This window comes from Pelodiscus sinensis, chromosome 2 (genome assembly GCF_049634645.1).
Source record: "Pelodiscus sinensis isolate JC-2024 chromosome 2, ASM4963464v1, whole genome shotgun sequence".
In the NCBI taxonomy this organism is placed as follows: Eukaryota; Metazoa; Chordata; order Testudines; family Trionychidae; genus Pelodiscus; species Pelodiscus sinensis.
Genome location: NC_134712.1, coordinates 58,802,758 through 58,824,433, shown reverse-complemented (window position 1 = coordinate 58,824,433; position 21,676 = coordinate 58,802,758). Strand labels below are relative to the sequence as shown.

The 21,676-nt window shown below is 41.7% G+C and overlaps 1 protein-coding gene across 4 annotated transcripts in view; it reads left to right on the top strand.

Annotated features, from left to right (window-relative positions):
• MTFR1 (mitochondrial fission regulator 1) overlaps positions 1-12,553 on the top strand; it is a 33,781-nt gene extending 21,228 nt beyond the window's left edge. For all 4 annotated transcript variants that reach the window (XM_075920612.1, XM_075920611.1, XM_075920614.1 and 1 more), the window contains 4 exons: positions 4,224-4,465; positions 7,529-7,778; positions 7,976-8,144; positions 10,628-12,553. In XM_075920612.1, the coding sequence (XP_075776727.1) occupies positions 4,224-4,465; positions 7,529-7,778; positions 7,976-8,144; positions 10,628-10,687 (721 nt within the window). In that variant the 3' untranslated portion in view covers positions 10,688-12,553. The remainder of the gene's footprint in view (positions 1-4,223; positions 4,466-7,528; positions 7,779-7,975; positions 8,145-10,627) is intronic.
• Positions 12,554-21,676: the final 9,123 nt, after the last annotated feature.

The window sequence follows — 21,676 nt, the reverse complement described above, 5'->3', positions numbered from 1 at the left end:
ACCAAACAGTCAAACACAAGCTCAGCACACCACAAGAAAAACACAAACACACACTACAGACAGCCACTTCCCTCAAGGGTCCTGTATTAGCTTCCTCCTTTACCTGGAGAACTCCATTAGCAGCCCCTGTTCGAGCACTACTGGTAAATTTTGGAGCCTCTGACAGGTGATCCTGTCTGGTTTGGCAGGGAGGTTATGAAGTGCTTGTACTTCAGCTGCCCTTCCCTGTGCTGCTTCTGCCCAGAGCCTCAGAGCTGCCCCCTGGAAGACTCCTGCTTGTTTTTCAGGGTTGGAGAGACAGGCAGGGAGGTGCTGATGTCACTCTATCCCCCTCCCCTGTACCTTATCTTCACAGAGTGAGGAGGGTGGAGCCTCCGCAAAGGGGCGGGGTGGGAGCAGGGTCTTGGAGAAGGGGTGGGACAGGGATATTTAGGTTTGAAGTAGATCCTGGACTGACTTAAATTCAGAAAGTGACCTTGTGCTTAAACAGGTTGGATACTGCTGCTCTAAAAGGACAATTCTTGGTCCAAGAAGCCCACGTAAATATAAAGATATTTATTTGCAATATCTACTTCCCATAAAATTCTTAACAAGTAGTCCACATTGCAAGTGAATGTCTAAATACATACACTTACAGATGTTTAAAATCTATTTTTGATAGTGTAGATAAAGTTGATCCTTGCAGAACTAAACTGCACATCGTTTTGTACCCTGAATGCCCTAGTCACATTTCAGACATGGTATTTTTCAAGCAGTAAATTAAAAATGTTCAGTTGAAACACCTATTTGAATAAACTTACTGTGCATCAAAGTACTTTTGGTATGAAGCCTCTTTACAACAGTATTTAAATAAGCTTCTAAAAAAATCAGATAATTTGAAGCATTGTTGAATGTCTTTCATTTAATCTGTGAATAAATTGCTGTTGATTCAAGAATTCGGCAGCATAATTTAGGTCATCATTGAAAGTATTAAAAATAATTTGGCAATAATAGCTCCAGGCCAGACAATGAAATTCATCACCTACGTACTCTAACATGTTGACTCTTAAGCAGATGTTCTTTTTGTATGGATTAATTATGTCAAATAATTCACATTCCAGTTGCAAGTAGCTAGTGTTAAACTATTCTTGTGCAATACAAAACAAACCTTTTAAAGCTGTGTGGGGAACCAAAAGAACAAGTGCCTCTGGACGAAATCCAAGATGCTACCCAGGATGTATGGTTCCATGAACCCTACAAAAGTCCTGCAATTTGCAAGGATTATCTATCTATCCTCACCTTAAAAATAAGAACAGTCATAAAACTCTTACAGATTGCCACATTCATCAATAAAGTAATATTCTCCAGTTCAAAAGTAAAAGTAATAATCTACTATTTATCTTAGAGTGTTTGTGCATTTGTCTCAGTCGGTAGGTCTGTTTATTCAAGTGCTCCTAAACAGTAAGACCTAGAAACACCAAATTTACAGCTTCCTCTTATAAGTTAAAGCAAGGTCAGAGTTTAGTTGTGCCAGGATAATGGGATGTGTGTGGAATATGATTGCTCTGCATCAAACAGAAAGGGAGGGGAGTGAGAGGTGGGACAGTTATACTCACAAGTGATCACAGGAGTGCAGCAAGTACCCCAGCCCTGGGTAGCAGCAGCTGCCAGCCGTCTCATGGCCCCTGGGCCACCATAACACACGGCCGCTGCCAACCTGGGCTGCCCCGGGCAGCAGCTGCCACCCCAGAAGCCAGTGGGTGGCCTGCAAAATCCTTCCTCTCCCTGACCAGGCCAGACCTGAAACCAGGCAACACTGGATAAATCTTCTACAATTAAAGAGACAGGAACTAGGTGTTGCAGATGACTGGTAATAGAATTTGAAACCTTCCACCTCTAGGTTACCAGTTCATATAGACTGAAAGGAGGAAGTGGGGTTTTTTTTTTTGGGGGGGGGGGGGGGGGGACGTTAATCAATACAGCTCTGGGTGGACAGACATCCATGAATCCAAAATAACTTTACTTGCTCCTGTATAGACACTTTGGATTCTGGATGGATGTTTTTCTTATTTCCATTGCTGTCAATACAGCATTTTTCAAAAGTGGTAAACATACAAATACAGTATGATGTATTGCAATAAATAGAAATTGGGAATTCTTTTATCTGCAGTTAATTTACTTTTCTGTGAAGGATGGACTAGCTACAAAGCCTTGAGTGATAGTCTATGGCCTGTGTTAGGCAGGAGGTAAGATCCTAATAACCTTAAAAGACCCTATAAATCTCTCATACGGGCTTTTTCCATTTAAATAGCAGCAAGTGCTGCAGATACATAGGTTGGGTAGCCACTACTCCTATGAGAGAACAACTGAAACTATGATAAATCAGGACCGTGATTTCTGTAGCTTAAAGCTAGGGATGTGAATGATTAACCAGTAAGCCCCACCCCTTATTGGAACGGGTAAGCTTCACCCATTAAACCTGTAGGAACTGGAGCAGCTCCCTGCCCACCATGGCCGGGGGCTGCTCCAGCTCCAGAGGGCCCACCGCAAGCAGGGCTTGCTCTGGCCAACGAGAGCAGCCCCTGTCCGTGGTGGGCCTGGCCTAACCCTCCCTGCTGCAAGCAGGGGCTGCTCTGGCTCAGACCCTCCACCCCACCTTTAATTGGTTAACCAGTTGGACATAATGTTTAATGGGTTAACCAATTAAATGGGATTTTACATCCCTACTTAAAGCACATTCTTCAGATGAGTTATTTCAAAAGTCATTTCTATTGAGAATTCTTGCCCCAGTGTTTGATCAAGCAGTACCACCGAAAGCTGAGATCCTGTTATGCTTGAGGAATTGTAAGAATTCAGGTGGGAGTTATTAAATATGTAGGCATTTCTTCTACAACTGTAGTGTCTCAGTTCAGTCTTATAATCCTCTATCTCAGTAAGTAGCCTTAGTTCTGCTATTGCCTTGAACATTCTGGTGCCTTGTTATCTACCTTGCCTGCTTATTTGATAACTTCAGATCTTGAAACTTCATATCGTAGTGTTAAAATATTCTGGATTTCTTTGACATTCTGGGTATAAGGGAGGGAAACAGAGTACACAGCCTATGTTTTTCTTCCTTTCCTAGTTCATGCCATGACAGCAGAGGCTTGTATAAATATTTTTTTAGTGCATGAAGCTTCTCTTCTACCCATCTTATCATGGTATATGATTCTAATACTAAATAGCTTTTATAATAATAGATTTTCCTTTAAAGTGCCATGCCCCTCAACAGTTCTCAGAACAAGAATCTGAAGAATCCCATCAAACTAGGGTTGTTCATGCAGTGGGACAATATAGGTGGAAGGTGGACTTTGTAGAACACAGAAGGCTGTTCCATCTCTCTCAAAGGGGAATAAATTGCATACAAGAATTCTCAGAGGTCGAAAAAATCTAGAATTGTCAATTGATGTGCAAGTTTTTAAAGAATCTTCATTCCAATAGCAAAGCAAATAAGTGTGAAAACTTAGTAACTGCTGACATAAGGCATTCAGGGAGAAAACAGATTGGAGCTAGAAAAATTAATATTTATACCTAGGGAGTTTCAGATTGTTCTGCCAAGAGCTGATTAATAGACTAGATGAGACTCTTTTATTCACTTAATTTGGGCCTAACTAGATAGTGTCCCTTTTTGAACAGTCATATTTACTATTTTGTTGGGCCGATTCACATACTAATTGCTTTGATTATAAGCTCCTCGGATATCTAGGCGGAACTGTTCCTTAGCTTAAATGTATGTTTTCTTGTTCATACTGTTAGACCAAAGGTGGAATGTGATCATATCCAGATTTTTGTCCTGTTATGTAACTTGTGTACTGTAATTACCAGTAAATGTCAGTGGTGGTACTAGGCTCTGTTTCTGAGGCAGCATTGCCTGCCTCCCTCCCCCCTCCCCCCCAAAAAAGTAGAATCAGTGCTACTTAAACTTAATTTTAGGGATTTATGAGTCAGATTCTGTCAGACTTTATCTCCCTTTTCTTACAATGAAAGTGTAAGCATAAGACTTCTCTAAAGCAGGTGAGAAGATGTTTACACGGGGCTTATTAGTTCTTTCTTAAAAGGCCAAAATTTAGTATTTTCACTTAAAGATCCATTCTTAATGTTTGGCTCTGAGACTTACATTTAACTGTTTTGCTTTCTCCCCTGAGCTGCTTGGTAGAAGCACTTACTACAGACCAGCCTTGTGTGACAATTGTGTTGCTTTGTTACAGATCAGAAGTTTGGTCAAAATCAGCTCCACCTCTTCCGTATGAACCATATTGCTCTGGAAGACCGCCAAGTAGACAAGTATCCTTACCAAACCTATTAGAAGAAGAGCCATCCCCTAAAAACATGATGACCATGAATGATGAAGCTCTGCAGAAGATAAATGCTCTAGAAAATGAACTTGCCAGTCTAAGGGCACAAATAGCCAAAATTGTAACCTTGCAAGAACAGCAGAATCTACCAGCAGGTATTAAACTCACTCATTTAATATCATATTAGCTGAAAAGAATCTGTTCCTTTCAAACTGATTCACCAGCAGTATAATGAAGTCATTTTTGTGAACTGTTGCAGAATTGAAATTGAAATTTATAGGGTTGTAAGATGAGCTAGCACTGAATTTTATTTATAGTGGTTAGAGAGAGTCTTCATGAGGCTTGATTCCACAATATCTGTGCTGTCTCACTGTGAAACTACAGCACACAATAATCTGGCAGGTGATGGACAAAAGGCTTTTTTTAAACTCCATCTGGAGTTGTGGGATGGAAATTGAAACCTGTGAGAGAAACAGTGTGTGCTGTTTACCCACCCAGCTATAAGTAAATGGGCTTACTTATATGCAGTACTGAACATCTAAAACTTGGATTGACCTTGAGCCATAGTCATATTATCTGACTACTTTTGGAAACAGCAAATGGTGTTTTTCACCACCTAAGTAGTCGCTGATGAGACGTGCTTAGTATGTAGCAGTGCGATACCAAATCCCAAGAACTTGAGTGCTGATAATTTATCTATTAAATATCAAATAGATGGGATTTCTAGCCTAACTTTCTAAAGAGCAAGTTTAATATCAACTCATTCTTCGGCCAGGACTTTACATTATTTTCACTTAACACATCTGAGTGAGTGGCCACAGTACCTTAGTAGGGACCCCACAGATGGTCCTCTTTGGACATTGGAGGACCAAGACCTATAAGATTCATATTTCCTACTCTTTTTTTTTTTTTTAAGCATTTTATCATATGTTTGTTGCAAAGTATCTTGAGTTTTGAATTCTGCAGATAAATAGCATTTAATAGATTTTTGGAACAAAGCTTTGCACAAATATGCAATGAACCAAAGGGTATAAGTATCCTTAAATCCCACGCAGTACCAGTAGATGGTATTAATGTTATGTCATGAGGTCTAGTGTTACTGAGATACTAATTTTGCTTTTGGAATGCATATTTTAAATGGCTTAAACAGTGGGCATGTAGTTAGAAATGTTTGAGGTCAGCAGAAGTCTCTAACAACCTTTAATGCTTATTACATGACTGACAATAGATAAGCACAATACTTGTGATCTCTCTTCACAGCTTATAACCAACTTGGCAATTTTCATAGAACTGTCACTTATTACAATGGCTGCTTATTTCTTAGTGTTGGCTTCTGATACCACTAACTCACTTGTTTCTGGGACAGATGTTCACATGTTAAATCCTTTTCATGAAAATGGGCTTATACCAGTCAGTGCAATAACACAAGATCTTCAGGGCAGAGAAAAAACTTGTGTTATAGGTGCCATCCTTAGGATCAGCTGTTGGTCTGAGGGCTTGAATGCCAATTTCTATTTAGACAGAAACTAAAAATCATACTGAGCCTGATAGTGAATACGCTAACCTCAGCCCCAAAGTCAGCAATAACCGCCGATCCCTGACAATACTTTGAATTTTATAGCACCTTCCATTGAGATACTTGTTTCACAGACTTAAATTCTTCCAGCTCACAAGGATAGTAGGGCCTGGTCTGTACTCATTACAGATAGTTTCTCATCCTTAATTCCTATGGCAGAAGTTAAATGTCTTAGCCAGTCACCTAGCTGGTGTGTGGGAAAGCTAGGACGGACTGGGTATACTGACTTTTTTTTTTCTTTTTGCCTTGAGCTTTAGCCATTAAATCATGAATGCTGGGACTCTTTTGAAGAGGTTATAGTTCAGTATCCAAATCTGAGAGTGGATAGGGAAATGTGACTACTATGTGTGCCTTTAACTCAGTGCACTGAAATAGTTGGAAAAAGAATTCAATTCCATCCTTCCTTTTAAAAGCCACCGTGGCATGAAATTCACACATTTCTAAACATGCCAAAATCAACCTCAGTAACAAATGATGTCCTCGGTTAATAATTCTTCTAGTTGTGATTTCCCTCTCTTTCTTCTCCCCCCCGCCCCTCCTCCCCACTTGTATTCATTAGAAGGCTTTCAGTCTGGGCTTCGATTTTTATTTAGCACTTTCCTTTACCTCCCTCTTCTGGTAGGATATGGCAACTACATTAACATTATACATCTGTCCCAGTTGGTTTGGTTCCCCTTTAAGATTAACTGATGATGGGTGGGTGAAGATTTTGTTAACTAAAAATAAGGTACCAATTTGCATGGGCAGCATCAGTGACTTAAATTCTATAGTCTTGTTTCCAAACAAAATATTTAGGAAGTTCTTTACCAAGACCTGTGTAATATCTTTGGTTAGTCCTCTAATACTGACTTACTATTCACCTAAAGGAGTGCAGGAAGCTTTAGTTGGTTCACCCAATTGCCAGATTCTACTCTTACATCTTAGGAGGACTTTCAAAAAAATTAAAGAAAAACCTTGACTATAACAGAAAGAAGGTGAAGACATTTTAACTGGGATTCCCACTTTTTTTTTAACTCTGCCATTTAAGTTTAAGAATATCACCCAAGAGAACTTTCATTTCTGAAAATAATTAGCCAGAATTAACCCCTACTGCTTATATAGGGTCTGATCAGTCAATAAGCAGTTTCCTTTAGAATCTTGTCTTGTCAAATGGCAAGTATAATTTAGAATTCTTACTTGATACATTCATTGCTGTTATCTAGCCAAAATGTTATTTGATATGTAAAATTATTTCTAAACCATGATTTCCTCCAGCACAATGGCTGACCTAAAACTGTATCTCTGTGCATAGCCTTGTAAACTATCTGCAAACAACATTAAAAACTGATGGACTGCAAAAGGGGCAAACTTTGGTGGAAACAGGTTCTGGTATTGAACAAGTTTTGTAGGTTACACATGGATGTGCATCTACTGTTAGAATCTGCCTGGGAGCTGAACAGCTTTTCATCCTTTTGCAATAGTAATTAGTTGAGAGGGTTGTTATGTCATTTTTTAGGTGGCTTAGGATTTACTCCTGGCAAGTAGTCTTGTTATAAGACAAAAATTGATAGGTTTGTTCCTTTTGAATATATCAAGTATTTTGAAACTTCCCTTAAAAGGGCACTTAATTCTTCCTGGAAATGAATGTCTTGGTATTTTTCAGGTGGTTTAAGTCCTCCTGCATCAGCTTCTACACCTCTACTGCCACCACCGCCTCCTCCACCACCACCACCTCTTCCACCTTCTGGGGTACATCGGAGTATGTCTGCTATTGATCTCATTAAAGAGCGGAAAGGCAAGAAAATAAATGTGGGACAGACTTTGATAGATAATGGTCCAAAGAAGCCTGAAATACCAAACATGCTAGAGATTCTCAAAGACATGAACAGTGTCAAACTGCGCTCAGTGAAAAGGTGAGTACACAATAACTTGTGGTGTTTGTATTTGTACAAAGTATAAAGCCCTTGCTCAGGTGTTTCCATGGAGAAACATTTGAATTTTGGATTGTTGCTGATCTGGCATTTTGAAAGGCAACACAGGAATGCAAAGATGCTCTAACTTCGTAGTAAAGTCTTGCTGCATGACTGTTGATTTCTCTTTCCCTTTGAAGACCAGCAGATGGCACAAAATGCAAATCACCTGACCCAACTGATCCTGCAACACTAATAGCCGAAGCTCTCAAAAAGAAATTTGCTTATCGATACAGAAGTGATAGCCAAAGTGAAACTGAAAAACAGAGTCCAGAGTCTGGGACAAAGGCTAAGTCTGAAAAAATGCTGGTGAGTACTGAGATTGACAACACCTCAAAGGGCTTAGTCCTATGTTCACTGAAGCCAGTGTCAATGTCTCGTCAAAACCCTTAGACAACTGTCAGACCATCACCATCTCCACAAAACCCCAGTAAGCATTCAGAGGTGGGCCACAGACTGCAACGTAGTCCTGGGCAGCGTAGCCATGTCTCAGTCTCTTGTATTTCAAATCTCGGTATTTGCTGTTCCATGAGCAGAGATTAAGAAATGAGATTGAGACACTTTGAGTCCTCATAGTTGTAGAAAGAATCAATAAAATGTGAATAATAAGGATTCAAATCAAAGGCAACCTGAAATGTGTTTGAACTTTCTTATTATGTGTGTTAAGAGGAAATGTAAAACTCCAGCTAATCAGTTAACCAGTTAAATCTTAGGTTTAACTGGTTAACCAATTAAGTGGAGTCTTGTGCAGGTTAGAAACTGGCAACCCCAACCGTAGTGTGGCAGCTTCTGTTTCCAATCCCTGTGGGGCTGGAACAGCTCTCCACCTGCAGCGTGCCATGGACAAGGGGGCTCCCGGATACCGGTTAACTGGTATGCGGTAAGCATCAGGCATTAAGGGTGATGCTCACTGGGTAACTGGTTACCCATTTACATCCCTACTGTTAAGTGACTTTGGGGTCTGACTTGTGGATGTGATTTGGGTTTTTTTTGAGTGCCTAACATTGGCAATACTGCATGTGCCTATTGGGAATAGGTAGACAATTGAGTGAGAATCCAGAAAGCTTGGCCTGTCATCAGCTGTAGTTGAGGAATGGAGAGATTGCTGCTGTTCAACCCAGTGCAGGAAGCGACTTTATAGAGGGCTTTTGCTGACCAGGTAAACCATGAGCAGGCTAGAGAGGTTTTATTGCATCACTAGGACTTTGAAAGACAACTGGGTTCCATTTGAAAAATAAATATGGTGCTGGGAAAACATATTTTTGTATTAGAAAAGATGGAAATTGAAGTAAAAGGGTGGTTCTTCTGCAATAAGTGTTCCAGAATTCTTTCAAGTAGTGCCAGCATTGCATCGATCAGCATTTCTAGTACAAAGCTTAGAATCATTTTATAGTCCCCTTTTTTATTGATGTGAAGTCCAGTTTTGCTGCAGTCTAGTAAGCAGTCATTGTGACTTTCTGGGTCAGAAAGGGAGAATGAACAAATGATCTTTTGTACTTCACTCCAGCTTGGAAAAGAAAAGAGAAAGCAAACAGCAAGAGACACACAAAGCATACAGGCCCATATGCAGGGGCCTGTGTGTAAAGGATGCGAACGCACCCGGCATGGTCCCCAAAGTAAGCATGCTGTGGCACACTGCCCCAGCCTCCCTTCCTCATGCTCTGGTTGGCCAGAGGGAAGGCTGAGGCTGACTTTTTTTTTTTTTTTCCCCTCCTTCCCCCTCCCCCTTCCCAGCTCCCCCCAACTCCCTCTACCCTACTCCCCAAGTGAGGCCTAGCCCTACCCTGGCCTCACTCCTGGGGCGGGAGAGAAATCAGTGCCAGCCCGCTGGCTGAAGTACACTTATTTGGGAGGGGGAACCATGGGCAGGTGCGTTCACACCTTTGCAGTCCACATTTACAAAAAAAAAGTGCACGCACATCCCGAAACTCCTGTGTATGGGCCTGGCATAATAATCTTACTCATACAGTGGGTTTGTGTTCCAGGTCTGACTGTAGAACTAGATTACCAACCATACGCATTCAGCAATGAGACTTAAAATTGTTTTGTTTTTCTGGTTTGAGGTTTGGGGGTGCACTCAGATCACATTTTCCGGTTCTTGTCAACAACCATGACTGTTATAATTTTGTCACAAGGGTTGAAATTCATACTTGATTGCATGCCTCCAGGTGCTGGGAATTCTAAGAGAACAAACGTCACAAGATTTGAGAAAATCATGAGTTATTGTTTTACTTTTCATGGAATGTTAATTACTACTTGCACTTTGAGATCGTGGCCCATCTTTTGTTGGGGCAAGGGCCTTAATTGGATGGTAGACCTCAGAGAGTTACTGGAAGCCTTTGACAGAAAATACTGTGGTACTGAAAAAACACTACCTATGGTCTAGTAATGTTTTTAACCTTATCAGTTACTGTGTCTGGCTCTGAGACAGCCTTTTTCCCTGTCCAGTCCTTGCATTGCATTATACGTGGTTTACAGAGGACTTGCAACAGATGAGATTTTTAGCATGGAGAACAGGCATAATCTGAGCAGACTTGTGCTAGGAGAGGACTCATCTGAGTAACTTCACATGGTTTCAGATACAAATTATCCTGAGACCACTTCCAATTACTTTGTGGATAAGATTCATTTAAATCCAATCCCATTATTTGCACCATGGAAACCAGGCAAAGTGGACAAATGTAGGGTGGCCTCTGTTTGAGCTCCTGAGTCACTTACCAATGTGGATTATAAAATGTTACAGTTTTCAGGATCTGTACATTTGGTCATTGTAATTGTTTTCTCCTTTTCAGTTTGGACCACACCTGCTGAAGTCTACAGGAAAAATGAAGACTTTAATTGAAAAATCTTAACTACTTATATATCACTACAGGCACCTATTCAACTGCTTTTATTAGAAATCAATGTTCTGTAGTAAGTGTCTTTTGGAAGTTAGTGCCCTCCCACAAAACAACCCCCAAAAAACCTTGACATAAAATTATAAAAACTTAGTGCCTTTGTTTTACATGCTTGCATTCTGGAGGTACTTGTCTGCATGTGACTTTTAACAAGGGGGTTGACAGCACATGTTTTTAAATCTGACAATTTTAAAATCTAGGTTTTTTTAATACCCAAAATACTAAAACTTTCCTTTAGTGCTCTTATTTTAACACTAATTTATCAAATGTTCTTATATGTATGACTGATGGTCTTCAGACAGGTTTTTGTAAATGTTAATGGGAATGAAGTACTGTTAAGTTACTGTCAGTCATTCTATCTCATGTGACAGCTGATTTTTAAGACATTTCTTGTTCTGCAGTATTGAGTCAGACGAGAAACTTCTGTTCCAAAGGAGATCTCATCAGATAACAGTTTTTCAGTTTTGGCCTAAAAAAACCACAAATAGCTCAGGTAAGGGTACCAGACCCTTCCGTTAATAATGAAGGAGAAACAGAACCTCTGATTAGCTTCTCTGATTTTTACTTGCTACAAAGCTGAGTTGTATAGAATAGAGCATTTCAAAAATTGAAAGATTTCTCAAATGACTGTCCTGCTCTCGATGCAGAATGTAGTGGGGGGAGGAATGGAACATATAGTACCTTAGAGGTGAATTTGACCATCTTGGGCAAACTGGCCACAGGTAGCTTCAGGTCCAATCCTATGTGTGTGAAATAGGGTAGAATAGCAGCGTAGATTAAAATACTTCAGCCAGAATGTCAGGGTATGTGTCTTGAGTGAGAAAATGCGTAAGTCAGGGAAGTTACAAAGTGGTAGAGAAGAGAAGAAATGGGTACTTGCAAATGAACTCTTGCATGTGTGTTTAAAATTTTACTGCTTTCTGAGGCCCTGATCTCTGTTTTAGCTGGGGATTAACTTGACATAGGAGAGATGTCTATACTGCAGCTACACATTTAATGGGGAGATCTTGTTCTGAGCTAGTACCTAGTGTAAAGCAGAAGAGACTGAAAGCTAACCTTGTGTGCTAACTGCCCATGGCCCCAAGGGAATAGTTTAGCAGCCAAGATAGCCTGACTACGCTCTAGGGAAGTATTGGTGTAGGAGAGCCTAGATGGGCTGGGTCAGCTGAAGATCCCTACACTGGGAAAATCTTCCATGCACCTGCTGTATTGCAGCCTTGTCCTGTTTTTTTGGTACAGAGGTGGATCATCTCAATCTTTGCACACAAATGTAATTCAGTTTTCTCAGGTATTGAAAAAATTGGGTTGCAAACATTCTGGCACCACAGGACTAAAAAGCAGGAACTCAACAGAACTAACTTGGCTGCATATCAGGTAAGCTTGCAGCAAGTTTCTTTTGAATATGGATAATCACAGGCAGCAAAGTTGAGCCCTCAATCTCTCTGATACCAGTGCTTGTTCTTGAAAACTAATTTTTTTTTTTTCAATGACTGGAAAAGTGCAGCGATTTTCCAAGAACCTAGAGCCACTTTGTTATAAGTTACTGAAGATGTATAAAGCATGCTCATCGCTATTAACAAATTAAGATTTGACTAAATCAGTAAGGGCTTTATTCCTGATGTAATACTTGAACATGTTGTATTTACAAAGCTGTTAAAAGTAAAACATTTATAAATGGTTTAACTAAAAATGCCTGTTATCTTGCTGTTTATATACGTTGAATAATATTTTCCAAAGTCCTATTACTTGGTCTCCAAAGAGCTTTTGTATTTAATGCTGTACTGAGATGTACAAAATAGAGGAAAAAAAACCCAATGCTGACTTGACTGTAGTAGTGTCTTTCTTGATCACATGTGCATTATTTGGCTGGCTTTGACAGGGAAAGGATCAGTGTGAAAACAAATTTAGAAGTGGGGAAGCTCTTAAAAGGAATCTAGTTGTATCCTCCTAAGAGATTTAAGACTATTCAGTAAAGCCACAGTGTAAACAGGCTGGGAACTATGCCCCATATTTAGGTGGATACATGGAGCCCTGGGAGAGTGTTCTCCCAGTACTGGTGCCATGGCTACACTTTCACTTTAAAGCACTGCTGCAGGGGCACTCGAATGTTTTAAGTAGACAGAGCCTTAGTTATATAGAAGAGTTCAGAGATCTGTTCCCATACAATCCAAGGCTACGTCTACACAGCACAGTTATTTCAGAATAAGCTATTCCGGATGTCATGAGAATCACAGGTCAGATGATGAATACCCAAGGGGGGAGGGACAGAACCAGGTGGACCGTTTTATCAAATAAAAAATATTTATTTATGACAATGGTGAATTTATAGTATTTATTCTAAGATTTTTAATAGACTGTGTTAATAATGAATTTACAGTATTTATTATATTCTATGATTTCTAGTTAAACGTGTCAGAGATATAAGGATGGGAATGGCAAGGGGAATAGTCTCTATTCTTAAAATATCCAGCTACACTAATTAAATAACAGTGTTAACTACAAACTCTATATACTACCCAAACAACTATAACACTAAGCTTATACAACAAGAAAAAATCAAATCATACATACCAACTTACACAGCACATGGAACATTTCACAGATATTGGTTTGGTTGCGAAGGCCTTGGTTACGCCCGAGAGTCGGGGGAGGTGGCTGGTAGGTTGATCAGGCTGGCAACGCTTTGAAGTATACGAGAAGGCACACGCACGGTGGTACATGTGTTGCGAAGACCTCCTAGAGCGAACTGTGCCATGGGTATTTATCCCCAAATCTGCACACTGCTTTCCCACGCTTGCATATTACCATATATGGCCCAATGGTCACCAAGTGGGGGGGGTCTGTGTTGCAGGGGTTGGGCTGAAACTGTGCAGGTTTCATGCGACCAGGTAAGCCCTGCAGTTCTCACGCCAAGGTGACGGGTGGGAGTGTCTGAGGCTATTTTCCCCTTTTCACACCTTCCCCTTTTCTAAAGGCAACGGGTACGGCCAGTTTCTCTCAAGGAGTCAAGAGCAGCCTGGCCAAACTTTTTTACTGGGGGGTAGTTTCTTTTCTCTAACACGGAATAGCTTATTCTGAAATAGTGTGTCTGCAGTGCAGGGAAGTCTCAAAATTAGTCTGAGGTAGGAGGCTTCCCTAATGTAGATGGAATAACTTAGCCCCTCACCAGAGCCATTCTGTTTCGAAATAGCAGAAATGGAGTATCTACACAAGCCTTATTTCAAAATAGCTATTTTGGAATAGATGATTTTCTTCGTAATATGAGGTTTACAGAAGTCGGAATAAGCCGTCCGTTATTTTGAAGTAACGGAATTGCTCAGTAGGCATTTGCATGGTTATTTCGGAATAACAGTTATTCCAAAATAACTTTGCTGTGTAGGCATACCCCAAGGTACCTTGCAACGAATCTTGGTCTCCACTTTCTTCACACTTTTTTCTTTGACAGTTGTGTGCCTCAGCTCTAAGGGCACGTCTACACTAGGAACTTATTTTGAAATTAGTCCCAAAACAACTATTTTGAAATAGTGTGCCCACACTACAGGGAATCCTCAAAATTAGTCTGAAGCAGGCTCCCTTATGTGGACACACTACCTTGACTTGGAGCCCCAGGAAGCACTAGGGCGTAGTTATTTTGAAATAGCAGCAATGGAGCATCCATACTACCACTATTTTGAAATAACTATTTCAAAATAAGTGACAATCCTCATGGAAAGCAGGAGTTATTCTGAAATAACCAGCCCCTTATTTTGAAATAACAGGCTTGGAAGTGTGGATGCTTTGCTTGCTATTTTGAAATAAGGGGAGTTATTTTGAAATAGCCCTGCTCTACACTAGGGAGTGGACTGTGTAGGCACTTAAAATTCCATACCTAAATATTTGCTGAAGTTCTTAGATGCTTAAGTTTCTGCCTCTGGACATGAGCACTAATGGCCTGGCATAATCCACAAAGCAGAGGAAATAAGCATTCCTCTCCAGGGTCCAAACAAATCTCTGCTGTCTACACTGGCCCTTTTGCGCAGAAGTTTTTCAGAAAAAGACTTTTGCCCGAACGGGAGCAGCACAGTATTTCTGCAAAAGCACTGACAATCTTACATGAGATCGTCAGTGCTTTTGTGGAAATTCAAGCGGCCAGTGTAGACAGCTGGCAAGTTTTTCCGCAAAAGCAGATGATTTTGTGGAAAAACTTGCCAGTCTAGACACAGCCCCTGGGTGAAATACAACTGGGACCATCACTCCAAGAAGCAAGGGAGGTTACCTGTAACTTGAAGTTAGAAATTACTTTCATGTTACACTGCCTATATATACAGTACCTTAAGGCAGGAAGTGTGTTACAAACCTTACAAATTGCATAGCCCATGAAAGATATTGTCAAATGAGATTTCAGTTGTAATCACAATTTATTAAACCTGTAGTACAAGCAACTTAGTAAAACAATGAGCAGTTTACTAAGAGGGCATTTAAATGTTTTGCACACTAAGCCTTCTCGGTGCATTATGGGGGTTAAAACTGAACTGTGAACCTGTTTTCACCAAGGGCAGCAGTGGACTTCTGTTTCAATTTAACTGAGGGCTATTACTGAAAATCCCAGTCTAACATTTGACTGGCTTAAATTTAAGTACTTAAAGCTGTCCTCCACTTACATGGATGGCTGGACTTCAGGTTTCAAAGGAAGCTACAGGGGCCCAGCACTTCTGACCCATAACTCATGGTTACTTTGCAATCAAATGGAAGGTGCTGTTTTTCACACACCCATCTACAAGTGAGGAAAGTGCAGCATAGAGAAAGTCACTTTCCCAGTGGTCAAACAGGTTCTAGTCATAAAGTCAAACGTAAAACTAACCAAGCCCAGACTTGTATCCTCATCCTCAGTGATACATACTAGGGAAGTAAGCAAAAGCTTATCGGACAGTTGACACACTAGTTGACTAGTTGTCTCCCCCCCCCCCCCCAATTTGTTGATATAGGGGCGCAGTGGTGGCATTCCACCCTTGAAATGTACAAAAATCCCCACTGGGCACTTGTACATTTCAAAGCTGAAGCGCCGCTTGGGGCCAGCAGGCATGCAAGTTTTCAACAGCTTACGGGCAACCAGATCTGGTGGTTTTGGGTTAGCTCAGCAGTTCTCAAACTGTAGGTTGAGACCTCAATGTTGATCACAACCTCATTTTAATGGGGTTGCTAGGACCAAAATTAGCCACTGTGTTCAAGGGCTCAAGCTTCAACAGTAGGACTCAGATACAGCCCTTCCCCTTAGCTCTGGTCTGAAGTCTTTGGACTTTGCCTCACCACAACCTCAGGGCCAAAGGGCTTGACCTTCTCCCTCCAATGTTCTTTACTTTTTATTTATTTATGTCAGAAGGGGGTTGTAGTTCAATGAAATGTGAGAAGAGTCAGCCCTGTGGAGAGTTGGGAATCAAGGTTTGTTTAGCCTGTTTGCAGTTGTAAATAAGCAAAGTAGTACTACACTCCATTTAGAGTTGCAAAGAGCTTCCATTAATGCTACTGGGGCCTAACAACTTAAATTAGGTGGGGAGGGAATAGAGAGTAAGGCTGTGTCTACACTGGTGCGCTCTTGCACAAAAGCAGCCGCACTTGCGCAAAAACTTGCTGCCTGTTTACACTGGCCGCGTGTTCTTGCGCAAGTAAACTGATGTTCTAATGTATAAAATCAGGGCTTCTTGCGTGAGAACTCCGACGCTCCTGCTCAGGAATAAGCCCTCTTGCGCAAGGGCTCTTCCAGAAGAGGCCGGTGTAGACAGGCAACATGACTTTCTTGCGCAAGAAAGCCATATCTTTAAAGTGGCCATTAGAGCTTTCTTGCGCAAGAGTGTTTACACTGGCACAGATGCTCTTGCGCAAAAGCAGATCTCTTGCGCAAACGCACATGCCAGTGTAGACGCTCTCTTCTGGAAGAGTTTTTGCAGAAGAACTCTTCTGCAAAAGAGTTTTTGCGTGAGAACGCGCCACTGTAGACGTAGCCTAACTATTTTAAGATGACCAGAACATGATATTTACCCATGGAACTGTTACTAAATGTTGGAACATTTACCTTTTTAGGTACCCTGACACCTAGTGCCATTCACAGCTTGAGTTAGGCATCCAGGTTCTTTATACAAATTTGTGGGGAGAGCTAAGCTGCCAAGAATGGGATTTATAAAAGTCAGCCTTCTGAGTAAGGTGCTGCCTAAGCAGCTACTAGACATGCTATAAGGAGAGGGGTGTATCCTAAGATTCACCACTCAAAAGGATTTAGGAGCTTAAGTCTTGGACACAGGAACCCTTTTACCTTCACTTGATATTCAGAGATATTCTATGGGAGCTAAGCACCTAAGCTGTGTCTTCTCTCCCCATATGGGCAATCCAGGTTCAAGCCCCTTCCCTCTGTGCACTAGAGGGAAAGATTAGAACTTGGATCTCCCACTTCCCAGCCAGGTATTCTAGCCTCTGGCCAATGGAATATGCTAGGTTCATATTGATCAGTGCAACCATTCCACTGTATATAAATAATTGTTCCATGAAGCAGGGGGACTGGAACCTGGGGAGTCTCAGTTGAGTCATTTATTGTGCCAAAGACCAAAGTATTTATAGGAAATAGAACAGTTGCAACTGGACACAAACCAGCCTCAGAATACCCCCTAGCCCAAGAGTTAGGGTACTCCCTTGGAATGTGGGAGACCCAAGTCCCTATGCCACATCAGACATAGTAGGAACTTGAACCTCAGGCTCCAGCCTCTTAGGTGAGCAGCCTAGCCCCTGTGATAAAAGTTAAGGCAGAGTGAATCACCTCATCCAGCAACTTTTGCATAGATCTGTGTGCACCCTAAGCACACGTTCCATATCAGGCCACAAAGGCAAGATAGGTGGGGGAAAGGGAGGAGAAGAAGTCTGGCACCAATGCATATGGCAAGCACACACACCTACTGTTGAATGCACAAGAGCAATCTCTTGAAGAACCTACTGTAACTTTTGGCCTGAGGGTCACATTTGGGTAAGGAAATCCTACTGAGAGCCATGAATGGGGATGTTACCAAGGAAAGGTGGGGAAAAATTATCTTTCTGATGTTCTTTTTACTCTTCAAGCATCAGACATTCTTCTCCTAGATTTACCAGTTGAATCTGAAAGAGCTCATTGATAGACCTGGTCTTCAGAGTACAGATGGCCTATCATAGCTTTCCACTCGTCTATCGATAGCCTGTTTTTGTATAGTCAATAGTACTAAATTCTTCAATATTCCTCAAGGGCTTACACAACTTGTTTCCCCTGTATAGTTCCTGGCTACACAGTGGGACCTTTATATAAGTTGCAGTGGCCTGAGGAAACCTCCATTTGAAACAATGATTGCCTGTTTTCTCCTCCACTTACCTCTTAAACTTGATTCCATATGGCCATTACAGCAACTTGACACAGAGTAAAAGTTCATTACATTAAAGCTCAGTCCACATCTACAGCTCTACTGAAAGACAATCTCATAACAGAAATCTGTAAGACTGCAACTTGGTCTTTCATCCTGTCCTTTGCCAAGCATTATGCCAATCTTATTTGCTTTCAGGGATACTACCTTTGGTAGTCCGAGCCACCTCACCGCGTTACTGCCTGGGAGCTTCCTATAGTGGAGCACTCATAGGAACATATACTCAAAGGAGAAGTTGCTTATCTTGCAGTAATTTGAACTGAGGCGCTTGTATTTATAGGTGTTCCACCTCCCTGCCTCCTTCCCCTTTGCTGTGGAGGCTCTAACTTCATGGTCAAAAAGAAATTTAGTAGAGGATGGATCGAGATGCCTCCTTACATGCCCTCATTTGGAGCCATAATGTGCTGCTGTGTCTGCACTGCAAACGCTGCTTTGCATTCACTGGTAGTGGGTGCACAGGTGTGCACGATATGGTGGAGCTTCCATAGAAACAAAATAGCTTGAAGAATTCAAGTTATTGTGAAGTAACCATTCCGTCCTTTCAGATGCTCAATGTTTTATCTCACTTTAACATAGCTTTTTTTTAGCACCTTTTAACACTAATGACTAATTAACAATGGGCAAAAACAATGTGAAGGTGAGATTTCAGTGCATGTATTCAGAGGGAAGAAAAGACATTCCTTAGGTTAAAAAACCCCTCTCTCCATCCCTTTTTTAATCATGAAGTTAACAGCAAAACCATTTAAAAAATTCTCTTCATGTCACTTAACGTTGAAGATCAATGATTTCCAAACTTTATTGGTTCAACATACCGCCTTCTTAAAAAAAATGATATATGAAGCATCATATGCAAATTTCTCCTAGTGCACACTTACTTCAAGCCTAATCAGTTTCACTAGTGTATTTCTGGACTAAGGAAACCTAAAACGAACAATTAAGCTTAGGTCGACCAAATCAGGGGAGCATTCAACTGCACATCCAGTAATTTGATCTATGCCATCAAATGCCATCAGTGCCCCACTGCTATATATATATTGGACAAACTGGACAGTCCCTATGGAAAGAATCAATGGACACAAATCAGATATTGGTAAAGGGAACATACAGAAACCTGTTGGGAAACACTTCAATCTACCTAATCACTATTTAAAAGCTCTCCAGGTGGCTGTCTTGTCACAAACCAGTTCTACTAGTCAAATGCACAGGGAGGCATTGGAATTACAATTCATCCACAAATCCAATTCTCACTCTGATCATCATCTCCTCAATCGGGACAATGGCTGTCTGGGAGTTTACCAACCTAAGATTCAATGAAGGTGCCAACAGTTGTCTGTGTGGATTCTTGTGTTAGTTCCCTTTGATCCTTATCTGCTTCCTTTTAAGTATCCAATCTTCAGGTGCTTATAGGTACCAGCTCTGCCTACTTGTTTTTCCCTTTGATATTTTCATTCCCTCTGCTCCTTGTTTCCTGCCCCCTTCTCTTTCCCCCTCTCCCTCCTCCCCTATTTATTCTGGGTCTGCACATCCTAAACTCATAACTCCGGTTATCTGAAGAAGTGGGCTGTGCCCACAAAAGCTCATGATACCATCTACATGTTTTGTTAGTGTATAAAGTGCTACCAGACCATTTGTTTTTTAAGTTTATCCTGCACAAACTAACTCGGCTACCCCCTGAAGCTTCCAGCCATTATTATGTCTTTCATGTTACTCAAATTACAATTAAATATGTCATAAATGACATGACATTTTTGTATGCGCCACTGACCTACATTTCTTGGTCCAACTTTAACGTATCAAGAGTACATTCAAAGTTCCTGATAATTCTTATCTGGATTGTTGCTGAACACAACCCATGATTCGTTTTGCTTCCCATTTTATAAAATATAAAAACAAGATTCTGAGTAGCAACTGGAGAAAGCTAAAAAAGTGCCACTAACAAGAAGTTTGTTGCATGTGTTTGTGAGAAAGGGATGGGGGGGTGATAGTAGACGTATTATTTACTCACAAGGAAATCAATCTTTAAACAACTGTATTAAATGCCATCGGTAGCATGTCCCACATATTTTAGTCACAGTAGATGATATTGGAAACCATCCTTGTAACAGTGGTGATCTGGCAGGAAGATCTGCTGCAGTTTTACATTAGAAACTGTAGTTCTAGAATTCAGGACCTGTGCATTTTCTTCCAGGGTATGTCTACACTACAGCGCTAATTCGAACTAAGCTAATTCGAACTAATGCATCTAGAACTAAAAACTAGTTCGAATTAGCATTTTGCTAATTCAAACTAGCATGTCCACATTAAGTGGACCCTGAACCGGGGTTAAGGATGGCCGGAAGCAGTGCCGGCAGGGCATCAGAGAGGACTTAGAGCGTGGAGCTGCTGTCTCAGGCTAGCCGAAGGCTGTGCTTAAAAGGACCCAACCCCCACCCCGGACAGACAGTTCTCAGGGGTGCCCCGCTTGCAAAGCAGTCCTGGCTTGGAGTGCCCTGAGTGCCCACACTTGGCACATCACTGCACTCGTCCATCAGACCGGCTGCACTTGCCGCAGGCTGCCATCTGGGGAGAGGGGGCAATTGGGGGGCTGCAGGAGAGCTTCCACCCCCAGAAGCCCGCAGAGCCAGCCCAGTCCTCCCCATCGGGGGCTCATACCCCATTCCTCCCTCACCTCCTTCCACTTACCCTTCCCTAGTCCCCCTTCCTGATGTACAAAATAAAGAAAATGTGTGGTCAAAAATAGAATCTCTCTTTATTGAACAAAACTCGGGGAGACTGGGAAAAGGAGGTGGGAGAGGGGAAGAGAGAGGGTGGGAGAGGGGAGGGCAACTACAATGATCAGGGGTTGGGAACAGGTCCCATATGAAGAGAGGCTAAAGAGACTGGGACTTTTCAGTTTAGAAAAGAGGAGACTGAGGGGAGATAGGATAGAGGTCTATAAAAGCATGAGTGGGGTGGAGAGGGTGCATCAAGAAAAGTTCTTCATTAGTTCCCATAATAGAAGGACTAGAGGACACCAAAGGAAAGGAATGGGTAGCAGGCTTCAAACTAGTAACAGAAAGTTGTACTTCACAAAGCAAAGAGTCAACCTGTGGAACTCCTTGCTGCAGGAGGCTGTGAAGGCTAGAACTAGAACAGAGTTTAAAGAGAAGTGAGATCAAGTCATGGAGGTTGGGTCCATGGAGTGGTATTAGCCAGGGGGTAGGAGTGGTGTCCCTGCCCAAAGTTTGTGGAAGGCTGGAGAGGGATGGCACGAGACAAATGGCTTGGTCACTGTCGTCGGTCCATCCCCTCCAGGGTCCCTAGGGTTGGCCGCTGTCAGCAGACAGGCTACTGGACTAGATGGACCTTTGGTCTGACCCAGGACGGCCATTGTAAGCTCAGGGCTCAGGGTCGGGGGTCTCAGTGGACCACCTTGATTTTCATGCACACCTGCTCTTGGGTGGCCAGGCTGGCAGCTCTCCTGCCCTAGACGGCCACTTTCCTGTGCCTAGTGAAGAGGTCGTGGACAAGGTCCACGATGTCCGCACTAGAC